Source organism: Triticum urartu, chromosome 4A (assembly GCF_056163025.1).
Source record: "Triticum urartu cultivar PI428250 chromosome 4A, HENAU_Tu73, whole genome shotgun sequence".
Lineage (NCBI taxonomy): Eukaryota > Viridiplantae > Streptophyta > Magnoliopsida > Poales > Poaceae > Triticum > Triticum urartu.
This window is the reverse complement of record NC_141876.1, coordinates 606,793,701-606,806,286: the sequence shown is the minus strand read 5'-3', so window position 1 is coordinate 606,806,286 and position 12,586 is coordinate 606,793,701. Positions and strand designations below refer to the sequence as shown.

Here is a 12,586-nt window from a genome sequence, read left to right as displayed (position 1 = left end):
AAGAACATCAATTCCACGAAAGTGCTCTATCAATGAATTCTATTCAAGCAATAAATTCACTGTCATACATGAGTAAGAGATACAGAAAATATACTACAATGTAACACATGAGCTACATTACTGATGACGTTGTAGGTCAAAATTCACATGCATGAGAGAAGGAATTGCTCGTTCAGTTATCCCTTAGATCGATAGCATTACTCAACACATATACCTGAGATCTGGATGTAATTACTAGGCCAATTAGTGTGCACTGTCCAGTCAAACAATCTGAATCCAATACCAGGCTATTGTGTAGTTGTTCACAGTTCTGCTAATAACTAATTGCCAGCTTCGATCAAAACTCGACACACTCACAGTTGCAAAATTGAAACACCAAAAGGCAAAACGTATGTACTCAAAACAAAGCTATCTGATGACAAGTCAACCTAACTTGTGTCCATTTATTCTACTTCCCATGCAAACATTAACAAGCATACAAAGGTTGCAGTGTTTGTTAAGACTTAGGGCCTGCTTAGATTGGGGAATTTTTTGTGTGTGCTCCACAGTACTTAGCTCAGTTCTGGCGACGGATGTTTTGGGGCTTGCCGTTGCCCTTTGTGGCGATGGCGTTGGTGATCTGCGAAGGATGGCTGTGCTGGAGTTTGGTTCGAGGATGAAGGCAGGCGGTCCCGGTGTTCTCTCTCGACGGCGTCGACGGACGACGGGCGACAGCGGGGCTGTGGTCGGAGAGGTTCGGGGTGCATCCCCGGCTGACGAACCACATCGACATGAGCTTTGCCGTTCGCGGCGAGCCTTTCTTGAGGTCCATAAAGCAGCGTTGCTGCGAGGAAAGCTTCTCCGGCCTTAGGTGTGGTGGTGCTTCGTTTCCGTCTCTGGCAGGCGCTCCGGTGCTGCCGGATTCGGGCGACGATCGACGGTGGCTTGCACAAGGATCTCCAGGGTGCTGTTTGTGTTTTTGTTTTTGTTTTATGAGGCTCTTTGTTTCCGTTTGCGCCTCCAAGAGGCATCGGAGCTGTGTGTCGGAGGCAACCCAGCAACAAGCAGTAGTTCAGCGTGGCATACATAGTACATGCCTTTCTATTGGCCATACCACTGAGGTCTTGCTTGCATAGCCATTGCATTGCTGGAGGAAAGACTGAGCAGAGACAATGCAAAACGAGACTGAAGTTCTGATGAATTTTGGTTGCTTTTTGTCTGCAAAATTGCAAAAATACATGTTCGGCAGGTAAGAAACAGTGCGAGAGGTTGTACTATAAAACCGGCTCAGCGCAATATATGAAATTGAAGTGCTCTGGTTACACGACAGCGCTAGGCACTGGCCGGCCGGCCGGCTGCGCGGGAGCCGTCTGATGCGAGCCGTGTGGGCCGTTGGATCCGGCAGAAACGGTCCGCCCCAAGCTTCTTCCTTGCGCAGCTCCCGCATCTCGCACAACTCGTCGGGTGCACAGTGCCGTGCCTCGTCTCGCCCTCAGTCGGAGCACCGCGCCGCCCGCCGCTCCACGCTAGATCATTTTCATGCTCGTCGCTGGCGTCGTGGTTCGCAGCAAACCTACCACCAACATCTCGCCGTGCTCATGCCGCGCTTGAAGCGCCATGGTAGTCCCTGAATGGATGCAGCTCCCTCAAACGCCATCGGTTGCAGCTCCGCCGTTGAAAAACATCGCGGCATGGTTGTTTGATTGCAGCTCGCCGGCGTTCGTGTGGGCCTGTTCGTAGCAGTGCGCGGCAACGCTCGCAGAACCACGATTGCAGCTCCGTGCACCACCATTTGCAGCCTCCCCAACGGACGGTTGCAGCTTTTTTCCCAGGTCACCTGTGGTAGCTTAGCTCGCCGCCATGCCCCAACCCAGCATCGAGCATTTTGTTTAGCTCTAGCAATCCTTATCACCGATTGCAGCAAAAAAATGTCGTCGGTTCCAGCACCTTGGCGACTGCTCACCACCATGGATGTAGCATCCCGGTTCGCTGGTTCCAGCACAGGTGTCGGTTTCAGCAAAACAAAATTGGCGCCTTCGGTTACTCCTGCTGGTTGTAGCAAGAATGACGGCCGGTTCCAGCATCTGATGGGGTCGATTGTAGCAACGAACTTTGGCGCTGAGTGGTGCGTGGGTCAATTCTGATCGAGCGTGTGCTGTTCAATCAGTTCTGATCGAGCGGCACGTGTGCGGCCAGCCCAAGCTTCAGCCGGCTGGCCGGTAGGAATCATTTGCCTTGTTATATCCGTTGTCATGCCACGATCTATTAAATCCGAATGGCATCATCCCCAATATAATAGACAAGACAGCTAGAGATTCCATCGACATCGATCTCATCTCTCCCATGTTTCCCCGTTCTTCTCAACAACATCAATATAATAGACCGTTCATCCCCAAAAATTGGACCAAGTCTTCCTTCCACTTACAATAAAAGCTGGACTAATTCCTCCCGGTTGACTGGTTAATCGATTTGCTAGCTGCTCCTCTCTTCTGCCAGTTCCTCGGCGAATCGATCGACCTCTAGCGCTGACCTCCCCTATTCCTCAGCAAGCAGCGGCGGCGCGAGCAAAGGTGCGATGTGTGCGGCACTGCTCTAGCCTCCGGTGTCCAGCGGATTGTTGCCGGTGGGGCCGGTGGCAGGAAGGGTAAAGGTAGAACCGTAGAAGATGGATTGGTTGAATAAGAAGTTCCAACAGAAGGTACAATTCTCTGGATTTCTGATGTTGGATTTTAGAGGTCAGACAACGTTGTAGTTCCATGAAAATTCATCCCGTTGTACCATTCTTATTAATAACTGGATAGCCTCACACCACTTTGCCCTCTGTTTCTCCTTGCTTTTTATCTTGTCCAAATAGATGATGATGCAGTTTTTACCTTGAGCTAACGGTACCGGATCGCATGGTTCCTCTGTTCTTGTGTAGATAAGCTCCTCTGTCCGTAACCACGTCGACCCCAGAGAGTTGGCTGTTGTTCTTGAACCAGCAGAGGAGCTGATCCAGGTCGACCCTAGTGAGCTCCGCTTCCCCTTTCTGCCAAATGAGATGATGTCAGCTTTGTGCTCAATTAAGGTTGTCAACGTCACGGATAACTACGTCGTTTTTATTACAATGTCTCGGGCTGCAAATGTAGCAGGGCACCCAACCTCTCCGAATAGAGGAATCCTGCCACCAAGGTCCACACAAGAATTGTTTGTGAGAAGGATAGCGAAGAAGTCCGTTGCACAAAGCATCGAGTGCGATGACAAGTACATTATTTGCAGCACAACTGTGAGTGAGAGCTTCAGTAACTCTCAATATGGCAGCGATTTAGATAAATTCTATTATGAACAGGCGGGTCAAATATGGCATAGGAGAGAGTTGGCTGTTGTTCTTTACCCAGCATATCAACAAGGGTCCCCCGATGGTATGCCACATACTGAGGTGAGTTCCCCATACTCCTCTATGGGCAACGTTCTAAACCAATTTTATTTTCATTCCATTTTATTTACATGTGTTCGTATTGGTGGATCATCAAAATTAGTAGCATCTCCTGCATGCCCTCCTTTTTTTAGGAAAGCAATCATGACAATGGATCTTTATTGATAAAAAATTCAGAAAAATATAATATATCTTTTCTGGTCTCTGCATCAATAGATGTGCACAGCTATCTAAAAAAGCATACATCCCTAAATCAGCAACAATTAACGCACTCTGCACACGACAGTGCATGGACGAAATCTGGACGATGTCCATCTTAAACGGTGCTGATTTGCTAAAAGATACAATCCAACGGAAGATTTGATGCATCGTCCAGATTTCGGCTGGAAATATGTCGTCCCTGTAGCACTGCTCAGCAATTAATGGGAAAAGATTTCTAATCTATCGGCTGATTCTAACCACGGATAAACCGTCTCCACCAACTGCCATGCGTCCCTTGGTCATCGGCCACGTGTGCTCCTCTCGATAACCATCTCTAGCAAACCGATCACGCGCAGCCTTCTGCCACCCATCCAGCCGTTGGATCCCATCTGATCCAACCGCACACGTTCACATCCATTTTTGCTAGCTCCAACCAGCAACGTGATCTCATCTGCTGCACCATGTGGCGACGTTTATACAACAAGAACTATGTTGCAAAAACAAATCTGCAATGCAAGAAAAAGCTAACAAGACATGTGTTGGAAGAAATTTCTCAAAAAAAATTCTACAACAAGACCTCCGTTGCAAATAAAAACTGCAACACAACCTTTGTTGCAGGTGTTTCTGCAACAAGACCTGTGTTGCAAAAGAGTTCTCACAACATGACTTCTATTGCAAAAGTGAGAACGATGCTCGGCCACAAGATCATGTCAGATCTAACAGCTCCAAACTCGGCAGATCTTTTAAATAGATCCGTTCGCCGATGTATAACACGCTCCTTCTCTCTTCACTGTCACTTAATCCCTTTTTTAGTCTCTCCATCCGCGCCGCAAAACAGAGAAGAAACACCATGGCTGCATGTGTCCTCGTAGCATCGGCACACCAGCCTGCGTTCCCCCACATCTTTATCCCTGCCATCTCTCACTTCCTGCCGGAGAGCCGCCACGACATTGCTTGCGGGGCCGATGACCGTTGTTGCCAAGGGCCGACAACGTTACTATGAAGACGACGACCCTGTGGATGGCCGACGGGGCCCTCCGCTGGTGTGCTAGTGCAGCGTGCAGGAGCTATTATGCACAGCAGCTACGCACGCGACAACATGACGACAGTGTTTGGTGTCGCAAGCGCCCCTACTGGGGAGCTGCAAGGTTGCGAGGAAAGGTCACCGGGGCGACGCTGCTGTGAAGGGCTCGTCGATGCAGCGACCATGATGCAACGCATCCAGCCGAAGCAGCCGTTGTGCTGCAGGCTAGGTCATCGCAACAGCCGTCATGTTGCGTTCTACTTATACCTCGTCGCAGCAGCGACCGTGCTACAACCAATCCGCCCGAAGCATCCGTCGTGATGCAGTCTAGCTCGTCTCAGTAGCCGTTGTGTTGCGTCCTAGCTCGATCATCGTAGCAGCGGTCTTGCTGCAACCCATCCGGCCAAAGCGGTCGTTTCGCTGCAAACTAGCTCGTCACAGCAGACGTTGTACTGCAACCTCACGCTGAAGCAGTGTCCGTGCCACGGGGCTACATCGTCGCAGCAAGGGGGCGGTGCCACTAGCCAGGTGAAGCTGCTGCTGCGGGACAAATAGGTACTGGAGGTATATAGGGTTACACATGGTCGGTTGCTAGCTGGAGAAATATGGGCCAGTCCTCAGTGTAATCCTTGGGGTACACTCCAAGTCTTCGGTAGAGTCCATCTTCACCACGCCTTGGTTTGGAGCTTCCAGAGTCCTTCCTTATGAGATCGGTGGGCCATAAGCTTGGCCCGTGGACTGGGGGCCAACTAGGTTGGTACCCCTTAGTCCAGGACATCTCACACGGCTATTGGAACGAGGCTTTGATACCAATTGTTAGCCCAAACTACTATGGTAGGGGTGTACTATGGGTGGTAGGGTTCTACATTATGTGGTAGGGGTCCTGATTTGGAGTGCTAGGGGTATTTTCTTAGTGGTAGGGGTCCTGCACTAAGAGTGGTAGGGGTTCCCTATTTGTGTTAGGGGTGCTACACTATGAGTGCTAGGGGTGCCTAGAACTAGTAGTACTCACCCCCACACACACTTGCACAAAGTAGTATTAAGCTTGAAGCTAAATATTTTCTCTAGAGGAGTAGCTTGATTACAACGAAGGGATTGCAAGTCTTTTTATAGGTCAAATGAACCGACTATGCTGCACATTGCGTGCGCTATAAACTAGCACTACTGTGTGAACATGGACTTCTAAGTCCAGCCGCACTGTCCACTACTCCCTGCATTCCACAATATACTGCGCATAGTTTTTTCGTAAAGTCCAATATCACAAAGTTTGACCAAGTTTATGGAGAAAAATATCGACAATAATGATACAAAATTAATATAATATGAAAGTATATCTTGTGTTTTATGTAGTGATATGAATTTGATATTATATATGCAGATATTTTTCTGTAAAAAATTGATCAAAGTTGAAGAAGTTTGACTTCCTATATAATCTATTGACACTATATTATGGAATGGAGGGAGTACTATTCAATCCTAACATGCATTTAATGCGATGCAAATTATCTTATCCTGACACATACCCTAGAGATAAGCCCCTTTATTTGAATTCTAGGATGCTTGGAGACGGGGCTGCTCCTTTTACTTGGAGACGGGGTTGAAACCCAACAAATACTAGTATAGATGATGATGCAGCTTTTACCTTGAGCTATAACATTACTCGATTAATTGCATGATTGCTCCGTTCTTCTGTCCCGACAGGAGCTGATCCAGGTCGACCCCAATGAGCTCCGCTTCCCCTTTCTGCCAAATGAGATGCTGTCAGCTTCCTCCTCAATTAAGGTTGTCAACGTCACGGATAACTACGTTGTTTTTATTACAACGTCTCCAGGTGCAAATGTAGCAGAGCACCCAACCTCTCCGTATAGAGGAATCCTGCTACCAAGGTCCACAAAGGAATTGTTTGTAAGAAGGACAGCGAAGAAGTCCGTTGCACAAAGCATCGAGTGTGATGACAAGTACATTATTTGCAGCACAACTGTGAGCGAGAGCTTTAGTAACTCTCAATATGGCAGCAATTTAGATAAATTCTACAGTGAACAGGTTGGTCAAATTTGGCATATCAGAGAGTTGGGCGTCGTTCTTTACCCAGCATATCAACAAGGGTCCCCCGACGGTATGCCACATACTGAGGTGACTTCCCCATACTCCTCTATGCACAACGTTCTAAACCAGTTTTATTTCCAGTCCATTTTATTTACATGTGTTCGTATTGGTAGATCATCAAAATTAGTAGCATCTCCTGCATGCCCTCCTTTTTTAGGGAAAGCAATCGTGGCAATGGATCTTTATTGATAAAAAATCAGAAAAACTTAATATATCTTTTCTAGTCTCTGCATCAATAGATGCGCACAACTATCTAAAAAAGCGCACATCCCTAAATCAGCAACAATTAATGGGAAAAGATTTCTAATCTATTCGGCTGATTCTGACCACGGATAAACAGTTTCCACCTACTGCCATGCGTCCCATGGTCATCGGCCATGTGTGCTCCTCTCGGTAACCATCTCTAGCCACTCGTCCCTCTCTCTCTCTCTCTCTCTCTCTCTTAGGAAATTACTCTGTTCAGCCGACCGATCACGCGCAGCCTTCTGCCACCCACGCAGCCATTGGATCCCATCTAATCCAACCACACACGTTCACATCTATTTTTGCTACCTCCAACCAGCCACGTGATCCCATCTGCTGCACCATGTGGCGACGTTTATGCAACAAGAACTACGTTGCAAAAACAAATCTGCAAAGCAAAAAAAAGACGCTAACAAGAGATGTGTTGCAAGAAATTTCTTAAAAAAATTCTACAACAAGACCTCTGTTGCAAATAAAAACTGCAACACAGCCTTTGTTGCACATGTTTCTGCAACAAGACCTGTGGTGCAAAAGAGTTCTCGCAACATGACTTCCATTGCAAAAGTGAGAACGATGCTCGGCCGAGAGATCATGTCAGATCTAACGGCTCCAAACTCGGCGGATCTTTTAAAAAGATCTGTTCACCGATGTGTAACACGCTCCTTCTCTCTCCGCTATCTCTTAATCCCTTTTTTAGTCCCTCCATCTGCGCCGCAAAGCAGAGAAGAAACACCATGGCTGCATGTGTCGTCATAGAAGCTGCATAACAGCCTGCGTGCCCCCACCTCTTTATCACTGCCATCTCTCACATCCTGCCGGAGAGCCGCCACGACAGTGCTTGCGGGGCCGATGAACGATGTTGCCAAGGGCCGACAACTTTGCTATGAAGACGATGACCGTGTGGATGGCCAGCGGGGCCCTGCACTGGTGCGCTAGTGCAGCGTGCAGGAGCTATTAGGCACAGCTGCTACGCACGCGATAACACGACGATAGTGTCTGGTGTCGCAAGCGCCAACTCGGGAGCTGTAAGGTTGGGAGGAAAGTCACCGGGGCGACACTGCTGCAAAGGGCTGGTCGATGCAGCGACCATGCTGCAACCCATCCGGCCAAAGCAGCCATTGTGCTGCAGGCTAGGTCATCACAGCAGCCGTCGTGTTGCGTTCTACTTATACCTCGTCGTAGCAGCGACCGTGCTACAACCAATTTGGTCGAAGCATCCGTCGTGATGTAGTCTAGCTCGTCTCAGCAGCCGTTGTGCTGCGTCCTAGCTCGATTGTCGTAGTACAGGTCGTGCTACAACCCATCCGGCCAAAGCGGCTGTCGCGCTGCAAACTAGCTCGTCACAGCAGATGTTGTACTGCAACCTCACGCTGAAGCAGCGGCCGTGCTACAGGGCTACATCATCGCAACGAGGAGGGGGGGGGGGGAGGGGAGCGGTGCCGCCAGCCAGGCGAAGCTGCTACTGTATGTCAAAGAGGTACTAGGGGTATATAGGGTTACACATGGTCGGGTGCTAGCTGGAGAAATACATGCCAGCCCTAAGTGCAATCCTTTGGGGTACACTCCAAGTCTTCAGTAGAGTCCATCTTCACCGTGCCTTGGTTCAGAGCTTCCAGAATCCTTCCTTATGAGATTGATGGGCCATAAGCTTGGCCCGTGGACTATGGGCCAACTAGCTAGGTTAGTACCCCTTTAGTCCAGGAGACCTCACATGGCTATCGGAACGAGGTTCTGATGCCAATTGTTAGCCCAAACTACTATGGTGCACTACGGGTGGTACGGGTCCCGATTTGGAGTGCTAGGAGTATTTTCTTAGTGGTAGGGGTCCTGCACTAAGAATGGTAGAGGTTCCCTATTTGTGGTAGATGTGCTACACTATGAGTGCTAGGGGTGCCTAGAACTAGTAGTACTCACCCCACGCACACACTTGCACACAGCAGTATTAAGCTTGAAGTAGAATATTTTCTCTGGAGGAGTAGCTTGATTACAACGATGGGATTGCAAGCCTTTTTACAGGACAAATGAACCGACTATGCTTCATTACTACAAACTAGCACTACTCTGTGAACATGGACTTCTAAGTCCAGCTGCACTATCCACTAGTACTATTCAATCCCTACATGCATTTAATGCGATGCAAGTTATCTTATCCTGCCACATGCCACAGAGATAAGCCCCTTTATTTGAATTCTAGGTTGCTTGGAGATGGGGCTGCTCCTTTTACTTGGAGACAGGGTTGAAACCCAACAAATACTAGTATAGATGATGATGCAGCTTTTACCTTGAGCTATAACATTACTCGATTAATTGCATGATTGCTCTTCTTCTGTCCCGACAGGAGCTGATCCAGGTCGACCCCAATGAGCTACGCTTCCCCTTTCTGCCAAATGAGATGTTGTCAGCTTCCTCCTCAATTAAGGTTGTCAACGTCACGGATAACTACGTCGTTTTTATTACAAAGTCTACGTCTGCAAATGTAGCAGAGTACCCAACCTCTCCGAATAGAGGAATCCTGCCACCAAGGTCCACACAGGAATTGTTCGTAAGAAGGACATCGAAGAAGTCCATTGCACAAAGCATGGAGTGTGATGACAAGTTCATTCTGTACAGCACAACTGTGAGCGAGAGCTTCAGTAACTCCAAATATGGCTGCGATTTAGATAAATTCTATCATGAAGAGGCAGGACAAATATGGCATAGAAGAGACTTGGGCGTTGTTCTTTACCCAGCATATCAACAAGAATCCCCTGATAGTGTGCCACATACTGAGGTGAGTTCCCCTACTCTTCTATGGACAACATTCTAAATCAATTTTGTTTTGTGCTCGCATTAGTGGCTCATCGGTATTAGTAGCATGTCCTGCCACCTATTTTCTAGGGAAAGCAATCATTTGCAATTTATTATTTATTTATAAAACTATAAAAAAAGAAAATATGTTTCACCCAGCCTCTACGTCAACAGATGCACACACCTTTTGCGATTTTATATTTATATATAAAAGTATGCACACATGACACTAAAATACGAAAACATCAAAAACTTCTTGTGAATCCAAGAAAATAAGTGTAGCTAGTGACCAGATATGAAGACTATAAGAATTCGCATGTTTAATTTTGAGCGACCTACATTGGGCAAATAATATATTTCATCTTGGTGCGAACGGAGGTTCAGGAGAATGTCATGTCGGCATGTACGTCGTCGGATGTTAGATCTACTTCAAGCACTCCTGGTAGCTTAGTAATAGGATATGGGATGCTTTTTAGTGTACTAGTAGGGAGAAGCCTAGTAATGACGTGGGTTAACAGGCTAGTAGTAGGGCAGGGGCCATGTCACTACTACTATGCCACAACTAACTGTTGGGGAACGCAATAATTTCAAAAAATTTCCTACGCACATGCAAGATCATGGTGATGCATAGCAACGAGAGGGATAGTGTTATCTACGTACCCTCGTAGATCGCAACGGAAGCGTTGACGCAACGTAGAGGAAGTAGTCGTACGTCTTCCCGATCCGACCGATCCAAGCACCGTTACTCCGGCACCTCCGAGTTCTTAGCACACGTACAGCTCGATGACGCTCCCCGGGCTCCGATCCAGCAAAGCTTCGGGGATGAGTTCCGTCAGCACAACGGCGTGGTGACGATGATGATGTTCTACCGACGCAGGGCTCCGCCTAAGCACTACAACGATATGATCGAGGTGGAATATGGTGGCAGGGGGCACCGCACACGGCTAAGGAACGATCACGTGGATCAACTTGTGTCTATGGGGTGCCCCCTGCCCCTGTATATAAAGGATGGAGGAGGAGGAGGTCGGCCAAGGCTAGGTGCGGCCAGGATGTGGAGTCCTATTAGGACTCCAAGTCCTAGTAGGAGTCCACCAAGAGGGGAGGAAGGGAGAAGGAAGTGGAGGAGAAGGAAAGGTGGCCGGCCCCCTTTTCCCTAGTCCAATTTGGACTAGAGGGGAGGGGGGGCGCAGCAGGCCCTTTCTCCTCTTCCCACTAAAGCCCATCAAGGCCCAATACTTCTCCCGGCGAATTCCCGTAACTCTCCGGTACTCCGAAAAATACCCGAATCACTCGGAACCTTTCCGAAGTCTGAATATAGTCGTCCAATATATCGATCTTTACGTCTCGACCATTTCGAGACTCCTCGTCATGTCCCCGATCTCATCCGGGACTCCGAACTCCTTCGGTACATCAAAACTCATAATATAACTGTCATCGAAACCTTAAGCGTGCGGACCCTACGGTTCGAGAACAATATAGACATGACCGAGACACGTCTCCGGTTAATAACCAATAGCGGGACCTGGATGCCCATATTGGCTCCTACATATTCTATGAAGATCTTTATCGATCAGACCGCATAACAACATACGTTGTTCCCTTTGTCATCGGTATGTTACTTGCCCGAGATTCGATCGTCGGTATCCAATACCTAGTTCAATCTCGTTACCGGCAAGTCTCTTTACTCGTTCTGTAATACATCATCCCGCAACTAACTCATTAGTTGCAATGCTTGCAAGGCTTATGTGATGTGCATTACCGAGAGGGCCCAGAGATACCTCTCCGACAATCGGAGTGACAAATCCTAATCTCGAAATACGCCAACCCAACATCTACCTTTGGAGACACCTGTAGAGCTCCTTTATAATCACCCAGTTACGTTGTGACGTTTGGTAGCACACAAAGTGTTCCTCCGGTAAACGGGACTTGCATAATCTCATAGTCATAGGAACATGTATAAGTCATGAAGAAAGCAATAGCAACATACTAAACGATCGGGTGTTAAGCTAATGGAATGGGTCATGTCAATCAGATCATTCAACTAATGATGTGACCTCGTTAATCAAGTAACAACTCTTTGTTCATGGTTAGGAAACATAACCATCTTTGATTAACGAGCTAGTCAAGTAGAGGCATACTAGTGACACTCTGTTTGTCTATGTATTCACACATGTATTATGTTTCCGGTTAATACAATTCTAGCATGAATAATAAACATTTATCATGATATAAGGAAATAAATAATAACTTTATTATTGCCTCTAGGGCATATTTCCTTCAGTCTCCCACTTGCACTAGAGTCAATAATCTAGTTCACATCGCCATGTGATTTAACAGCAATAGTTCACATCACCATGTGATTAACACCCATAGTTCACATCGTCATGTGACCAACACTCAAAGGGTTACTAGAGTCAGTAATCTAGTTCACATATCTATGTGATTAACACCCAAAGAGTACTATGGTGTGATCATGTTTTGCTTGTGAGAGAAGTTTAGTCAACGGGTCTGCCACATTCAGATCCGCATGTATTTTGCAAATTTCTATGTCAACAATGCTCTGCATGGAGCTACTCTAGCTAATTGATCCCACTTTCAATATGTATCCAGATTGAGACTTAGAGTCATCTGGATCAGTGTCAAAACTTGCATCGACGTAACCCTTTACGACGAACCTTTTGTCACCTCCATAATCGAGAAACATATCCTTATTTCACTAAGGATAATTCTGACCGCTGTCCAGTGATCTACTCCTAGATCACTATTGTACTCCCTTGCCAAATTAGTGCAGGGTATACAATAGATCTGGTATACAACATGACATACTTTAT

General features: G+C 47.3%; 1 protein-coding gene across 1 annotated transcript in view; it reads left to right on the top strand.

Moving 5' to 3' along the window:
• The first annotated feature begins 2,644 nt into the window (after positions 1-2,644).
• The window catches only part of LOC125554993 (uncharacterized), a 37,773-nt gene continuing 27,831 nt past the window's right edge, over positions 2,645-12,586 (top strand). The window contains exons 1-4 of the mRNA XM_087521108.1: positions 2,645-2,677; positions 2,900-3,427; positions 6,321-6,752; positions 9,307-9,738. Of these exons, the coding sequence (XP_087377234.1) occupies positions 2,645-2,677; positions 2,900-3,427; positions 6,321-6,752; positions 9,307-9,738 (1,425 nt within the window). The remainder of the gene's footprint in view (positions 2,678-2,899; positions 3,428-6,320; positions 6,753-9,306; positions 9,739-12,586) is intronic.